This window comes from Linepithema humile, chromosome 6 (genome assembly GCF_040581485.1).
Source record: "Linepithema humile isolate Giens D197 chromosome 6, Lhum_UNIL_v1.0, whole genome shotgun sequence".
Classification (NCBI taxonomy): domain Eukaryota; kingdom Metazoa; phylum Arthropoda; class Insecta; order Hymenoptera; family Formicidae; genus Linepithema; species Linepithema humile.
This window is the reverse complement of record NC_090133.1, coordinates 23,443,826-23,461,136: the sequence shown is the minus strand read 5'-3', so window position 1 is coordinate 23,461,136 and position 17,311 is coordinate 23,443,826. Positions and strand designations below refer to the sequence as shown.

General features: G+C 30.6%; 2 protein-coding genes across 9 annotated transcripts; one reads left to right on the top strand and one right to left on the bottom strand.

Annotated features, from left to right (window-relative positions):
- The first annotated feature begins 783 nt into the window (after positions 1–783).
- Positions 784–13,035, top strand: Nox (NADPH oxidase). 4 transcript variants are annotated; one of them, XM_067356702.1, is made up of 21 exons: positions 784–1,392; positions 1,479–1,549; positions 1,865–2,149; positions 6,353–6,447; positions 6,550–6,661; positions 6,849–6,946; positions 7,018–7,138; positions 7,218–7,368; positions 7,587–7,797; positions 8,326–8,552; positions 8,800–8,988; positions 9,153–9,346; positions 9,486–9,807; positions 10,393–10,537; positions 10,621–10,787; positions 11,011–11,164; positions 11,256–11,473; positions 11,633–11,826; positions 11,943–12,152; positions 12,391–12,594; positions 12,687–13,035. In XM_067356702.1, exons 3-21 carry the CDS (start codon positions 2,003–2,005, stop codon positions 12,882–12,884), a joined length of 3,357 nt encoding a protein of 1,118 aa, XP_067212803.1. In that variant the 5' UTR covers positions 784–1,392; positions 1,479–1,549; positions 1,865–2,002; the 3' UTR covers positions 12,885–13,035. The 4 variants fall into 4 exon arrangements, with proteins under 4 accessions (XP_067212803.1, XP_012231482.2, XP_012231474.2 ...); XM_012376059.2 differs by having other exon boundaries at positions 1,790–2,149; XM_012376051.2 differs by having other exon boundaries at positions 784–1,549.
- Positions 11,593–17,289, bottom strand: Dgkepsilon (diacylglycerol kinase epsilon). 5 transcript variants are annotated; one of them, XM_067356712.1, is made up of 14 exons: positions 16,800–17,289; positions 16,388–16,594; positions 15,825–16,002; positions 15,606–15,736; positions 15,184–15,331; positions 14,880–15,097; positions 14,655–14,800; positions 14,414–14,582; positions 14,163–14,343; positions 13,943–14,079; positions 13,036–13,856; positions 12,676–12,859; positions 12,342–12,582; positions 11,593–12,132 (listed from the first exon to the last, which is right to left on the bottom strand). In XM_067356712.1, exons 2-11 carry the CDS (start codon positions 16,550–16,552, stop codon positions 13,737–13,739), a joined length of 1,593 nt encoding a protein of 530 aa, XP_067212813.1. In that variant the 5' UTR covers positions 16,553–16,594; positions 16,800–17,289; the 3' UTR covers positions 11,593–12,132; positions 12,342–12,582; positions 12,676–12,859; positions 13,036–13,736. The 5 variants fall into 5 exon arrangements, with proteins under 5 accessions (XP_067212813.1, XP_012230956.1, XP_067212812.1 ...); XM_012375533.2 differs by adding an exon at positions 16,694–16,745 and having other exon boundaries at positions 12,676–13,856; positions 16,825–17,289; XM_067356711.1 differs by having other exon boundaries at positions 12,676–13,856.
- Positions 17,290–17,311: the final 22 nt, after the last annotated feature.

The following is a 17,311-nucleotide window of genomic DNA, read 5'->3' as shown; positions in this document are numbered from 1 at the left end:
GAGTACAGCGAAAAATGCATTGTTTTTTTAAATTAACAATTAATATATTTGCATCACGTAATACACGTAATTTCTATGTATTGTCTGTAATGTAAGAGCGAAAGCTTTTTTGTTTTATTCATTAATATTATAAAAATATTTATATATGCGCGTGCACATGAAATTTTACAACTACAATAATAATTAATTTAATGATTTCCGATAAATATATATACTTATAAGTTTTTAGCTGCATTGGGCCATTGTAACTTTCTCTTTTATATTTCTGATGAAGAAAAAAAGGAGAAAAAAATTGTCAGTACAAACTGGTATTGAAAGCCGGATATATGTCTTAATAAGCACTCATAACATACCAGCATACACCAATTCATTGCACTTGTCTCACACACCAACAGAAGCGGAATAACATTTATTTCTTCATCAAAGTCGAGAAAAGCTTAATATCCTTGTTAATTATTGAATCATTAAAAGACGTTATTAACATAACGCATACACATAAAATGACAGTCTACACGCAAATTTTTTTATAATATTATTCGTTAAAACTGTAAATAATTCTTACTAATGCAATTTACGTAACATATACTTTTACCAGGATGAATGAAAAAATTTCAATAGTAAACAATGACAAAAATATGTTATTACTGACGAATTTATTATCTGCGTGCGAAAGATCGGAAAATAAAGTGTTTGAAATTTATTCAATCGAGAAACGCCAGGCAGAAGAGTCGCGATAAAATAAGTAGGAAAGTTGAACAAACACCCGAGAAAACAGTTAGAAAAAGACAGAAACGGAATGAAACTCGTTTCTCCGCAAATTATCCACGTATCCGTGTATATTCCGGAAAAAGGACTGTGGTTCGCACCTGCACACGGACTCAAAAGCAAAGATAAAGACTGAAAACAAAATATTGGTAGAAGGAAAAATGCATGACAAGGGAGAAAGAACCCAGAACTTGTCAAAAAGTGAAAGGCTGTCTGTCTCCTCTATCCCCACGCGATCTGGATTGCAGGCAAAAACCGATTTGTCTGTCTCCCTACCGCGCTCTGTCTTTCTTTCTCTTTCTCTCACTGTGCTTACCTGTGATCCAATACGATCGTTTACTGGCACCAACACCTCCAGCCAGATGACGACACCATCAAACGCCGGTTCGTTGATACCCCGAGGATGATTTTCATTCAGGACTTCTCTCAGTAATGCCGGGACACTTTAACACGGCAATTTCGCTCGTTGATACGCGTGATAAGTGAGAAGTTTCCGTACATTAAACTATAGTCTTCTTTCTCGAATTTGGAGAAATAGAACTGTTACATACTAATTAATTATTATCTGTTGCTTATCCATAAAAAAATGTGATCGCAAGTCGGCTTGAACTTTGATTCAAGTTTGAAGTAAAATTTTTCAAGTTGCTCCTAAATTACCACAAGTTTCTTGGAAAATTTATGAAAAAACAGCCGCATTAATTTGTATCTTACAGTTGTAAAATAGAGAGCCACACTACTCGCGTTTTGACGTTATCTGTGTTTCCGAATTTTGTGTGAAAATAAGGTAAACAATAGAAGTAAGGCATAAATTGTCGAGCGTCTAAATTACCCAAAGCCAATTTATTTAAATTTTCCACTTTTATTACGAACATATAACTTTTTTTTTACTTCTTTTGCAAAAAAAATTTCTTACCATTATGTAATATTAGTTACTATTTGATATGTTTATTTCATTTTTATTTTAACTATATTATACGATATTTCAACTATACGTAAATTGTTATGTTCTACATATTGATACAAGACTGAAGATTTACAAATATAAGTTTCCATTCATGTACATGACTGACTCATTGAATCGTGTGTATCCCAAAAAAAGAACGACGAGCGAAGCGAGCAAGAAAAAATGCCAGGAATCTTGTTGATCTCGTGATGAATTGCTCAAGTGGCTGTGGTCTCATTTCTTTGGTATTATCCTTATTCTTTTCAACACTTGTCGCAAGGAGTGCTTTGTAACATGGAAGAGAATATTAGTTGTATGGAGGAAGAATGTTTGATCGAGAAGAGAAGAGCGACTGCCCTAAAAGAGTGCAAGGAGATATTGCAAGGAGAGGGATCGGGACGCTATAGTAAGGAAGTTTTTAGAAGACTCTTCGAAGATCAAGTACGTACACGATTGAAATAAAAATTAGATAAAAAATATTATATAATAATCATAATTTAATTAAAATTAACTGTAAATTTATTTCCTTCTGTTTGTTTGAAATATATAAAAATTTCGGATAAAGTTATGACAAGATTTCAAGTAAAATTAAATCATGTCATTTTCGTTCATATAAAATACGATGATTATATAGCAACCTCAGTTATATAGTAACCAGTTTTATAATGCAGACTAATTGTACGGTGATTGTTTCGAAAAAATATCTCAATACGTATTTTATATAAAATAAGTAAAACGTTGTTTTTTAAAAGAAATCATAAAATTACACATCATATTTTACAAGAAAGCAATTAATACTAAATAAAAAAACCATTAAATCTCAAAAAGCTAAAAACTTGAGAGAACGATTAATAAAAAGAAACGCGGTCAAGCAATTTAAATCGTCGGATAATGTTATTTTAATTGATGAAATTAGGAGTACGGTTATAAAAACATTAACTTCATACACAAATAAGTCTAAAATTTTTTTCATAATTAACTGGCTGAAGATACTTTTCAATGAAATTTCTGTTAATTAGTCAATTAAAAGCAAAACATGAAAAAAACTTTTACAAAAGAGTAATTTAAAGAGTACAGAAAGGTAATTGTCATAATATAATTAGAGCTATACGATAGTGCAAGCACGAATCAAAGTTTTTATATTTATTTATTTAAATCTACATTCACTTTCACGATAAAATAAACACTAAAAATAATGTGTTTATAATTATTATGAAATGAAGTAACTTTGATACAATTTTTTGCAGTATCCAGTTTTAAAGAAACTTTTCTCAAAATCACCTCGTAAGAAATAATTGTATTATTTCTTGTATTGTATGTAATATAATTGTATTATTTTTAAAAATTGTATCAACAAGTTACTTCGTTTTGTAATAATTACAAACACATTATTTTTAGTGTTTATTTTATCGTAAAAGTAAATGTGGATTTAAATAAATAAATATAAAAACTTTGATTCGTGCTTGCACTATCGTATGGCTCTAATTATATTCTCTCTTTAATAATCTAACACACAAGTTTACAATACGATGAAGTGTCCTGATTGAAATTTGGTACTTTCTTAAAGTGACCATGAAGAATTGCAATTATTGTAATTATTGGCTTGCTGCCTCATTTTCTTTCGCGAAGTAAAAGAAGGTTCGCGTGGTACTAGACATGAAACTTCAAAATTACGTCACCATTATCGAAGATATTAGCTCGTATATTCAATTACTTTTCTTTTAGAAATGAAAATTTATAGATTTTTTTAATTGACACTCTCAAGTAATTTATTTGTACTAGAATAATAGTCAGAATTGTACTAGAATTTAATATTATCTTTACTTAATAATAATAATAATTTAAAGCATAATAGTCATTAATCAAAAATTGAACTAAAGGATTCATTAATTAATGTAAATCCATAATTAAATATTTAACTTAAACTTAGAACTATAATTTATAATTGAGAATTAAACGATATTATTCGTCTTCTTTGTAATATTTAAAAAATATTATAGGAGAATATAAAAAGGTGATCTCTCTATATTTTTATTTCTCGAAAACTACTACACGTACTTTCTTTTCGATCGTATCACAACAGGCACGAGAAAAAAAAATAGAGCAAATGTATTTCTCCACTCACATTAGTGCTCTATGAGATTCAAATCGTCTATTCATTGTCAGTCATCCATTTCACACTTCGACAAAATGCGCTATCATTATACCGTACATTGTGCAATCCTGTTTGACAAATGTGACAGATATTTATCATCTATATTGAAACATGGAATAATGATTCAGTTTACATCTTTACATTTTAAATAGCTCGTAAAATATATATACAATGCAATATGCTCGATATTACATGCATTTGTGTGTTGCAATATTAACATTAATTCGTTTATTAATTAATTAATTTAATTTATTAAAATTTAAATCAGTGATAAATGATAATAAATTTTGCCATTTTAATAATTATTAAATTATATAAAGGTACTAAGAAAGATTATAATAAAAATTTATTTGGTTGAACAATAGTATTATCACTTAAAATTTAAAAATTATTTTTCTATTACTCGACAATAAAAAAACACTCAAATAAGTTCCAGAATAAAAATTAATTAAGTCTATGTATCCATGTGTGTGTGTAATACAGTAACAGTGTGTGTTAGTATCTCTTAATGATAAAAAAAATACATTGCTAAATAAGAAAAGTTACATAGACGATAATTTTTTTATCGGAATTAAAATGCTTTTGACTGAGATTTGCAATCTCAAGCCTGTGCCATTTAGTGGACAATCATCTCCTTTGTAAGATCAGCAAACATTGAGTTCACGTTCGATAATCCGCGTAGGAAAAGGAGACCCGAGGCGGCGGTGACGATATAATCGAAGCAAACGAGGGGGTCTATCGAGGGCCCCCCGGTTTTCGATCAAGGTGGCCGATCGCCTCGGGCGAGAGGCCTTGATGCCCCGAGCGTCTCCTGGTCGCTTGGGATCGATCGATTGTTGAGACCAATCGTAGAGCAAAGCACATGTTGATTGGGACCGATGCCTCGTTTATTAACCATTCATTAATCGTTTAATCGCCATCGGCTCCAATTGCCAATATACTATTTGCTGTCATTATTGATCTCGTATTGTTAAATATCTATTTATAATATCTAGTTTTTTTTATCAAATCCTAAATAGAAAACAAATAAAAATTTTAAATTTAATTAAACTAAAAAAAATAAGATTTTTTTTCTGTTTGAAACTTGGTTTCTTTTAAACTGCACATTGTTAATATCAGAAAAATTATTAAAACATAATTACAATAATGCTTGCTTATAATATATAATATAAACATTTAATACAAGTTTCTAGTAGTAAATAATAACATCAAAATCTGCTTTTTAATTAGACATCTTCATTCAAAATTACAAACGTGAGTAGATTGTCACATCGAATCTATATAATTGCTATGATTGATTACTATCTTCTCTTTTCTGATGTATGTATGTGAGAGGTAGAAATTAAGAATGATTGATTAGAGACATCAGATTTCCTCTCTCTCTCTCTCTCTTTCTCTCTCTCTCTCTCTCTCTCTCTCTCTCTCTCTCTCTCTCGCTTATTTTAGAAGGCGGACAGATTGTTCATCGTAATTTCCAGCATCGCAAATTTTAATCTTTGTCTGCAGTTTCAAATTAGATATTAGAATTCTCACTTGAACGTTGTATATTTAATTGGATTTATTTTATTTATCTTACATTCAATTTTATATTATCTATTTACGGCCAGTTATATTTTTAAATGCATTTTTTAACAACAAATTTTTCCCATAACTAAAATTGTATTTTATTTGATTTTATTGTTGTAATAAACTTTTCTGCGTAAATTAATATAAAATTAAAATCGTATTGTAATCTCTGTAATTAATGTCCAAAAACATTAACACTAAAAAATTGAATTTTTTTTAAAGAAAAGTTTATTTATACTTGAGATAACGAAAATTTATCACTGTAAGCATGTTCTACAAACCTGAGTTATAAATAATGGTTTAAGAATACAGCCCGCATATATCATACTCGCTAACTATATCCCACGAGGTTGGGACATGTTTCTGGATCACGTTTGTGCCGAGGAAGCACGCTGTGTAATCTCTTATGACATTGACCCATTTCTTAACGATCGAGAGCGAAATACATGCGTGTATAGCTTGCCGTCAAGATCTACACCGATGGTGATCGATACGCGTCACATCGATGTTAAAGTCGTCATATACACCCGAGGCTAGAATTTTAATAAATAGATCTCTATTATCACATAATCACATATTAACTTTATGTCGTTCCAGATTTTTATTATCGACATATAATAAATATAAAAGACGCACTTTAAATAATTTGCATGTATCAGATATGCAGTCTTTCAAGCAACTTGTAATATTAATTTTATATATGTCTTATTTATGCAAATTAATCAGACTTATAAAGTGTTTTTGCCATAATTACATCGCTATATTTTCTGCATGATTCGAATAAAAGTGTCAACCGGAAGAGTAATGTAATAAATTATCTAATTAATTACCTGTTAACTACCTAATTAAATTACCTGTTTAAAAAATTTATAACACATAAACTAATATTTACATATCACTCACAATTTGTTAACGTTTTCCAGAGACTTCTTGGTAAATTATTTATACTGTTCGATCAAGATCGTGATGAGCTGTTGAAACAGGATGAATGGATTGAATTTCTCAAGGGGAGGCTGACGTAAGAATAATTTGTTTTGAGAACCCTTTCGTATTTCTGCATTCATCATAATTTTCTCATACTTTAAATACATCTGTCTAATTTTATTATTTCCATTATCAGAAACGAGAAGCAAAATGATTTCATAGATCAAATCGAAAGTGTGGCATACGTGCTATGCGGAGAGAATCCAGTAAATCTCTCCAATTTTCAACAGATCTTTTATACAAAAGGGGTGAGCTATGCAATTTTATATCTAGAGCAAATACGTAAACGAAAAAAATAATTGTTATATATAAGTTAAAATTTAAAGAAAGAAAAACAACCTTTTAAATTTTTGAAAAATAAATTAAAATTTTCGGAACATATATTAATATCTACAAGTGTTTCATATTTTTGTATAATCAATTTTTATGACGCAGATCGTTGACAAATTGTTTCGGTCAATTGATCAAGAGAACTCAGGATGTGTAACATTAGCTCAAATCATGGAATTTATATCTGGTGTGAGTAATACCAGGTAATATGTACATTTTTTAATTTCACTAACGTTTCATAGTTATGTATTATAACTAATTAAAATTTTTTTAGACCACATGCTGGTTTTGATAAAACGAATCTCGAATGGCTGGAAAAGATATTTAAGCAGACTGTTGGAAATGAAAGAGAAATACGTCGCGAGGAATTTAAAACGATTGTAACTTCGAAGAACGTAAGCAAGAAATATATGCATTTTTTATCTTAAGTGTAGGATTTTAATTGTTATTTGTAATTAAAATATTATCTTTTAGTCATTCTTCACCGAGAGAGTCTTTCAAATATTCGATAAGGACAATTCGGGCACGATATCACTTCAGGAATTTCTGGATGCTATGCATCAATTTGCTGGAAAGTCTCCGGACGATAAAATTAGATTTCTTTTCAAAGTTTATGATATTGATGGTAACAATTATAATTTACATATTTATTTACATGGAATATTTATGAATCTTATTTTTCAATAAAATTGGAAGTAAAATAAGAAATCTTAATTAATAATAATATATTAAATTCAAAAAGCTCCTTAAAAACTACAATACATCTAAAAAAATAAAGAAATCTTTCCAAATATTTTTGTTTGGATATAAATAATTTATTTTTATTTTACACCTGTTTGAAAGGCGATGGATTAATACAACTTCGCGAGCTGGAACATGTGATGAGAGCCTGTATGGAAGAGAATGGCATGAAGTTTAGCGACGAACAAATCGAAGATCTAACAATTGCGCTTTTGGAAAATGCTGATCAGGGTAACAGAGGAGCGATTACCTTTGAAGCTTTAAAAAGACAGTTACAGGAACACGATGGTCTACTGGAAAATCTCACGACCAGGTTCGATAAATAATTATAAGATATAAAAAATTTTAAAATTTACAAATATCACAATATACAGGGTGTTTCATAATGTCCGTGCCAACACTCGTGTGCGGGTAGAGTGCGGTAAACTGAATAGAAAAAATTGAGATATTAATTAAAAAGGATTGACGAATAATTGCGCGTTGCACGCGGCTAGATTATGGGCTGTACACTCTAGGCGTGACAGCAACGAGAATCACACGGCAACGAAAAATAACAACATGTATTACTCTTGCTCTTGCCATGCGTTGTTATTTTTCGTTGCCGTGCGATCCTCGTTGCTGTTACGCCTAAAGTGTACAGCCCATAATCTAGCCGCGTGCAACGCGCAATTATTCGTCAATCCTTTTTAATTAATATCCCAATTATTATTGCAAAAATTGCAAAACAATAAAGGACTTTTCTATTCAGTTTACCGCACTCTACCCGCACACGCGTGTTGGCACGGACATTATGAAACACCCTGTATAATGAACAGAAGGAATAAGGATATAATAATTGCAGCATAGATCGCTGGTTGATACCACCACAGCCGAAGCTGAAACAAAAATCCTTTTTGGGAGTATTTTCCTCCCTTCGTCCGTATCAACTCACAAAACCGTACATGAAAAATAATTACGTCTACATTGCCTTCATTTCGATGTTTCTTCTCATTAATGTGGCCCTCTTCGTCTCTCGTCTTTATGAATATCGAAACTACAGTGGCTACGTGATGATCGCTCGTGCAAGTGGTAAAAAAATAACAATATTTATATTTGCGCAGCAATATAAAATTAGTTTTATCTTTTTTATCTGTTTTTCACACAAATATACTGTAACAATTTTTCTAGTCAAATTTTTTAACAAATTCAGAATTAAATTTCTTTTCTACAAATTTTAACAATTGAGCTTCAAATTAAATTTCTATGAAATTATTGTACGAAAGAACAACTCAAATCTAAGACTGAATTAATTATAAAAAATGAAAATATATTTCAGGACAATGTTTAAACTTCGACTGCACGTTTATCCTGGTTCTAATGCTGCGTCAGTGCATAACATTTTTGCGAACGCACGGCTTTAACTCCATCGTACCTCTAGATCATCATATATATCTTCATAAAATCACAGGGATGTTGATCGGAGTTTTCGGCATTGTACATACTCTGATGCACCTCGTTTACTGCGGTATATTTAATAATCTTTAAATTCAGTTATAAAGTGCTATATTATCTTAAAGCGCTTTTTTTACAAAATCAATCAATACGTACGTGAAGAGATTTATCGTATATTTAATTATAATAAAAAATTACAATTGATAACTGTATGTAACTATACATCTGTTTATACAGGTACGGTAATAATAAAAGACGAAAAAATGAATAGTGGAAACTACACGATGTCTGAATGGTTATTAACGAGCCGACCTGGATATTTTGGCTTGGTAGCAGGCAGTGCATATCCAACTGGAGTAATTTTACTTATTATACTCGTCATAATGATCGTTTGTTCCATGCCATTTGTACGGCGTGGAGGTTGCTTTGAGGTAGTAATATTTTATAATTTCTTTTATCAATTATAATTCTCTTATAATCGTAAGGCAATAACACCTTTCTTTTAATTATAAATTTATTAAGTTAATTTTCTCTTAATTTCTTTTAATTATAATAATTTTTTATTGCTAGATATTTTATTGGTCTCATCTATTGTACATACCATTCTGGATTTTGATGATTTTTCACGGCCCAAACTTCTGGAAGTGGTTTATTGGCCCAGGCATCATTTTTTTAATAGAAAAAATTCGTCAATTTGTGTGGTTACGTTCTCAGCGTGGAAAGACATACATAAGTTCCGGTCTCTTGTTACCTTCAAAGGTAACTCATTTGGTCATTAAGAGACCACATCATTTTCACTTTCATCCCGGCGATTATGTGTTTGTAAATATCCCAGTGATAGCAAAATTCGAATGGCATCCTTTTACCATTAGCAGTGCTCCGGAACAAGAAGGTGGGCTATTTGTTGCAATTTTATATCACTATTACCATTTTGTCATTGTAATTGCGTTTATTTTAATTTAAGAATATTTTTAAATAATATTACTCGTATAGAACATAATATAATTTATCTTGCAAGAATAAATAGTGGAAATAACACACAATGTTTGATACATTTAACTTTGCAATGTAAATTTGCTTTTATTTATTTTATTTTTAACATGTTTGTACTTAAACTTTATTATTAAAATTTTGTTTATTTGAAGACTAAGCTATGTAACACTTTCGCAACCATTCGCGTATTTTTACGTTTATATTTTCGTGTAAGTCAGAAGCCGGTCACGTATTTTTATGTTTATACTTCGGTATAAGTCAGGAATCAGTCGCGTAATTTTACGTTTATTATTTATTATTTTTTGCATCATTGTATTAGATAGTGTAATATAAAATGTCGGATATTACATCAGTTCAATATAATAGAGCTGAATATATAACAGTTGCAAAAGTGTTAACACGGTAAAATAAAAATCTTTATTTAAATATATTTAATTAACAGTATGCCGATGTTACATTTAATGTTAATATTATTTCTACATAGATTATATGTGGTTGCACATTCGCGCAGTTGGCGAATGGACCAATAGTTTATATTCGTACTTTGAGAAAGAACAAATAAAACTTCACCGTGGCGATATTTTACCTGTCGAGAACTGCGATGCTACAAGTGTTTCCCGAAAGAGATCGTAAGTCTTTTATTAAATTGTCACGCCATTAGCAAATAATTGGATGTGTTGCACGTAATGTACATTTGTAATTACTTATACAGATTTCTTAATGGCAAGAAACCACCACTTATTGTAAAACGAAGACCGTCTACGGAATCTGTATCTCATGCTGGTCTTAACAATCCTGTGTTTGTATCTGATTTAGCAAAGACTGTATCACCTTCACACACACCCATCAGTAATCAATCTTATTTGAGGACTCCAGAAGGTAAGATTTATTTAAAATTTCCTTATGTTTTATTATACAGTTTTATTATGTATATTTATATAATCATATTCTAAAATATTTAAAAAATTAAATTTAAAAAATTTAAATCAATAAATTTTATATTAATTATATTAATTAATTAAAATCACATTATTATATCAAAATGTAATTAAAACTACATTTTTAAAATTAATATTGAATGATACGTAAATTTAACTAATAGATGTACTAGAATTAAATAAGGGATGGACAGGTACGTCTGCAAGAAAAGATAAGAGACTCCATCAATTACTTCTTGATAGCAAAATGCCACTTGAAAAATCACATTCGATGCCCGACATGCAAACAAAAAAGAAAAAGAAGGAACGACTTAGAGCGTAAGTAAACGTTTAAAAAGTTATCCTTATCATTGTGATCAGATCCAAATATTTTATTAATTTGTAAATAAAATTGTTAATGGTATGATAGACTTCGTGATTATACGAGATCAGAATCGGAGAGGAGTTTTGATGAGTGCCAGGTGAAACAAGCGCGATTAAAGTCATTGGGCTTAGCTTATTTGAGTCCGCAAAATAAATCGTTAGCTCAAAGTTTTCGGTATATGCGAACGAAACCAACCATTATCGCTTTTAAAACACCCAGTCTCGAAACATATGATTATGAAATCGATGCCTTGCCAAATACAGGTAAGTTATGGCAAAAAATTACTTATAGCACTTAACTGCATTTATAAACAGTTTAAAATACAACTATATAATTCGTATCGATAATATCAGCATATAAAAAATATGTTAAAATGTATAAATTTTGTATCATATTTTTATTTATTATATATGCATTTATAGCATCAAATGAGAATGTGATGAGAAGAAATAAAACAATACCAGTTACACCAGTAGCTATGCAAATTGCGGCGGAGGAAGGAAGATTGAAAAAAGGTTTCGGTGAAGATATGGATACAAGTTTAGAAAGCTTAGATTTCAAATCGGAACATTCTTCTCATTCAACTATAAATTATCCAGTAGGAAAACCATTGGAGGTAAAGAGCCTTCTCTCATCTTTATACAAGCTTTATGGCATTTGCGACAAAGCTTACGTCTCTCCAATAAGTAATCGAATCAACAGGTTCGACTAAATAATGTATCGTCAGCGTAGATCTTTTTAGATGGCCCGTACGGAGCACCCTCGAGCCACATTTTCCAAGCACAACACGCTGTGTTAATTGGCACAGGAATCGGAGTCACACCTTTCGCTTCTATACTGCAATCAATTATGCATCGGTACTGGAAAGCGAGACATACGTGTCCAAAATGCTCGTTCTCTTGGGCCTGCGAAATTCCACCCACTGTAATGAATTTACGAAAGGTAAATACATTCGGAGATTTCAATTTTCAAATTAGTAAAATGAGAATTTTATACAATTAAAATATGTATTATGTGTATTGAGTTACTATTACAAGTCATCATTACTGCAATAATACTCGATATTAATAATTTCAAAATTTAAAATATTAAATAGATTATAGAGAATGATAATGTAAATGTATAAAATACTTTTTCAATTGTATTTGTCGCATTAAGATCTAGCGGGATGTTTTTATAGGTGGACTTCTTTTGGATTAATCGCGATCAACGTTCGTTCGAGTGGTTTGTAAATTTGTTATCTCAACTTGAGATAGAACAAGCCGAGTTAGGTATCACTATGGAACGCTTTTTAGAGATGCATATGTACATCACAAGCGCATTACAAAAAAATGATATGAAAGCAGTTGGCTTGCAGTTAGCGCTGGATCTTCTGCATGAAAAGGTCAGAGATGATTTTAGTAATTATTTTAGTAGTTTATACAATGATGATAAAATTTGTTTTAATTCTGACTATTGTCATTACCTTGTAACTAGGAAAAACGAGATCTTATCACGGGCTTGAAAACCAGAACAAATGCGGGTCGTCCAAATTGGGATAAAGTATTCAAGCAGCTTCAAGATAAGAAAAAAGGAAAAATTACAGTTTTCTATTGTGGACCACCGCAGCTTGCCAGAATTCTTCGATACAAATGCGATCAGTTTGGCTTCTGCTTTAGAAAAGAAATTTTTTAATATATTAGAAAAGAAAATCCAATAATTATTGCGTCACAAAATATTTATGAAGAATGCTAACAATAATAGTTTATTTCTCGTACATCGTACTATTTTTACGAATTGTAATTGTATAATAATTGTACGTTAAATTATTTTAATATGTACTCACGGTTTATCTTTCTGTCTCATTTGAAATTTCTGATATTCAATATTTATTATTGTTTATTTCGTCATAAAGAAATCGTTTTAGCAATTAATCATTTCGAATTTTTAGTATACATTAATCAACTTCCTTTATCATTTTAGCCGCCTCGTGTAAAATCCAAATGGTCAGCAATATTAATAAAAAGTGCATCTGTCGTTCTGTCATAATTTCAAAATAAAATATTTATTTTAAAACCATATGATTAAAAGACTAAATATTGACTGGTTTTACAACAAATGAATTCTAAATCATCGGAAATTAGTTGCTAACAAATTTGTACACAAGTAATTAAAAAAAATACATATTAATTATATTGCAAATAAATGTAAAGAAAGAAAACAAAAGTAAAAAATAAAACATTTTAATTATTAGAAATATCTTAAACATGATAAATATCTATATATTTTTATTATTTTTTGTTTTACATATTTATAATTTATATATTTTTATTATAAATGTGCGATATTAATAAATAGAATTATGAAACAGCTTAAAATTCATAAAATCATACATTTTAGATTTTAGAATGTCGACTAGATTTATATGTCTTCACATTTTAATCATCAAAAAACTAATTTATAACCAGATTTAGGCAAGTAAGCAAATACTAAAGCAATAAGGTACGAATGCATTTATAAATGCATAAATGGCCTCACGCCATATACTTAAAAGTCGTTGCTCATCAACATAGATGCCTGATTGCAGTATGTTATATTGAATTCGCAAGGCTGTTGATACCAAGGCTCACCATCCACTTGCATAGCGCATGATCGCAATAATTTTATCTAAACAATAACAATATTTATTTATTATAGATGCCAGGACATTTTTCTTTTAAGATTCTTTTTTAAGTATTAAATTTGAAAGATACCTTTACAGTGCTAGCTTGACCAATCCGATACGGTTTTGAGAGTCCTACTTGCAGCTGAGCCATATGAAAAGAAGAATAAAGAGCCACTACTTCCAACTTGCCATCGTTAATACTTTGTACTTTCGAATTTGGATCGTCTGTTAAACATATAAAATTGGTGTTAAATAACATCTAAGTATATTTATATACTTTTTTATATAGAAATTGTTATTATATTTACCTTCCATTCCCATTTTCCACAAATCAACACCAGCAGCCCAAGATGGAATGTTCAGTATCACTACGCTTTCAATAGAAGGCAGTTCTATCTTCTTGTCGTCCAAATAAACTTCCATATTTTTATCGAGATCTTTGCATTCTCTTTCCACAACTTGCTGTGTGCCGAAGCATAAGTACAAGAGCTGCAACACATACAAATCATTATATTTGATCTACATAAACAAGAAACCAATTTATTTAACGAGAAAATACCTTATTAAATATCCTATGACTAAATAGGTAAAAGCGACTCTCTCTTGTACGATGAAAGTTTAAAGTTACTTGTGCATCCACGCCCACACTTATGTAGTTATACATAAACAAATTTCGTTGCGAGCCTCTGAATCCTAATGCGCTATATGGTTTTATTGTCACAGACCATCTAAATCTCATAAACCTCCATGTAGATCAAATTCATTGGTAATGCAAAAATGTACCACTTTTCATCATGTACCTGTCAAACTTGATCTTTGCTGCTGTTTGCACTTTCCGCAAGACTTCTGCAGGATCCAAATGCGAATCATGTTGCTTTCCCCATCCTAATACTCTGGACAAATCGTTGCCTGTCCCCAAAGGAATTATTGCTACAGATGGAATGGGCTGTGCCGTATAAAAAATTTGTTTGTACTCATGCTTATGTGCAAATGCAAGTGTGTGGTCAAATATAAAAAAAGTTCACCTCTAACCCGAGCTTATCAATGGTGTTCAGTAACCAAGCGATGGTTCCATCGCCGCCGGCTACAAGAATGGTACATGGCGTTTTTCCCAACAAACGGCACCATTCAAGAGCAGCAACTGGATCGCGTTCTGCTAAATCCACGATTTGTGCAGGATTCAATAATCTTCTGAACAAAGATAAAATATGCCCTCCATCATTGTTTCCAGATTTCCTATTACCTGTACAGAAAAAATATTATTGACTTGCTCTGAGATGTATTAATTTTTTTGATAGATAGTTTTAAAATGTTTTAATCTTTACTTACCTACTACAATGATCGGATTCCAATCAGGCCAATTCGGTGGTATAACAGAACGAAGATGTAATCTGCGTCTCATTGTGCTACGTCGATTTATTACTTCTAAACTCTTTGGTGGAATAATCATTAATTTAAATTTTCCAAAATCACATATCTGAAAAAAGAAAGTGTTTATCTTTTATACATTCTATTTTACTTTCTTGAAATAATGTAACAAAATAGAATAAAATAAGTAGGATACAGCAAAATGCTATTTCATTTTAAGAAAACTTTCTTATAAGTCAAAATGCAAAATCTTGTTAAGTTATTTTCTTATGCAATAATGCACAACAATTTTCTATATAAAATTTTCAGCTAGCTATACCAATTTTTCATAACAAAGAAAGATTGAAAAGAATATACCAATGAAAAATGTCAGTAATAATTACATCAGAGAGAACAAGTTTACATGCTTCGTGAACACATCTTTGACACCAACAGCACCACCAATCTGCGAGGCCGGGTTCAACATCACATTCTTCTTCACAGATATAACATATAGCAACAAGTGGCAAATTACCTTTAAACACAAGAAAAAGTGTCTTTAAGAAGCAGGATGTATAAAAAGAATGTATATCTATTGTATAAGTTAGCAAACACAAACACACCTTTAACCCAATGGTGTTTCATTGGTTGATCATTGTTGAGAGATACATTTATGGCTTTGCATTTTAGCCGTTTGTCTGCGAGCTTTATACAACCTCGATCCGCACACACACCACACGAATCACAGAAAAGACCATCAAGATTCAACAATAACGTCTCACATATACTGCAGCAATATGCCTGTATACAAACATACATTGTATAGAAAAAACAATTTTTCAAAGAACAATTTTGTATTTCTGGTTCATTAAACTTATTATTAATTTAACATTTTAAATATATATGATTTTTCCTTTAGTGAAGAGGAAAGATTACTATTTTTACTATTGTAATTAGTAAATAAATAAATAAATATTACAATTTACATAACAACATAAAGAAAGTTAGACTACAGTATGTGAAAAATGATTATTATTATTATATTAATCAAATGCAATCAAAATAAACCATGTTATTCTACAACTTATGAGAAAAATAAAATATTAAATAAAAAATATTAGATGTTTATTTTATTACCAACATAAAACAATTTATTATAGATTGTTCTATAAATCTTTCAAAATACCTTAGTTGTTCCTGTAATTGGCTTCCAATTATGTTCCTTTGTAACATCTCTAATCTGAATGTGGGGATTGCGCATGAGGTGTCGAAAGAAATTTATCGTAAATACAAAAAAAATTACAGTAGATAAAGTAGGCAGAATAACGGTACTTATGTCTTCGTCCCACATAATGTTGAATAATTATTTTACAGAGTTCCAAAAATTTGATTTCTGAAATTAATATTTAAAGTATGGTAAATATATCCATATTCATATAAAAGAATGTTTATTATACTGGGTATTGGGCGATAAGGAATGACATATACTAACTGGATTTTTCAAAGACAACATCTCATGTCCTTTTCATAACAACTGATTCAATCTAAATAAGACATAAAGAGAGAAAATACATAATGACATTATTATAATAACTTACGTTACGTGACAGCTGTAAAAGTCACCATTTATTTTTTAGTCAGATTTGTATCACACCATTTATTTTTCAAATCAAATTATATCATTCACAAATCATTCAAGGATATTACACATGTATTTTTTATTTCATCTATCCTGTCAACCATGTTTACAGCAGAGAGAAACCTGAGAGGGGCCACGCTGCCGTTTTTCGTACGACGCTTTTACTAGGCCGTACACTAGCGGCGCGTACATCCATTTTACAGCCTGCCTGGAACTACATGGCCACATCCATTTTCCGGGATGGTAAAAGAGAGATGCGAACTCGAGCTCCGTGCAACAGGCAACGTGAGAGGCAGGTCCCCCTCCATACGAGCACCACGCAAGCGAGAACGTCACGCGTCCGTGTGTGTTCGGCCGTTCGGTCGACACAGCGTACGATAAATGTTAAGAACTAACACATGTATTTTGTCAGATCTTTAAAAATGTAAGAATTAACTTCTCATGTTTGTCGAAAGATTAAATAAGAATTTC

What these genes read in the sequence shown, in the direction of transcription:
- Nox (XM_067356702.1), top strand. Translation starts at nt 2,003, where the DNA reads ATGGAAGAGAATATTAGTTGTATGGAGGAAGAATGTTTGATCGAGAAG. An exon ending in GATGATCGCTCGTGCAAGTG is followed by an intron (nt 8,553 to 8,799) that starts GTAAAAAAATAA and finishes AATATATTTCAG; the next exon opens with GACAATGTTTAAACTTCGAC. An exon ending in AGTGTTTCCCGAAAGAGATC is followed by an intron (nt 10,538 to 10,620) that starts GTAAGTCTTTTA and finishes TTACTTATACAG; the next exon opens with ATTTCTTAATGGCAAGAAAC.
- Dgkepsilon (XM_067356711.1), bottom strand. Translation starts at nt 16,552, where the DNA reads ATGTGGGACGAAGACATAAGTACCGTTATTCTGCCTACTTTATCTACT. An exon ending in GAATCCGATCATTGTAGTAG is followed by an intron (nt 15,098 to 15,183) that starts GTAAGTAAAGAT and finishes TTTTCTGTACAG; the next exon opens with GTAATAGGAAATCTGGAAAC. An exon ending in GTCATAGGATATTTAATAAG is followed by an intron (nt 14,344 to 14,413) that starts GTATTTTCTCGT and finishes TATGTGTTGCAG; the next exon opens with CTCTTGTACTTATGCTTCGG.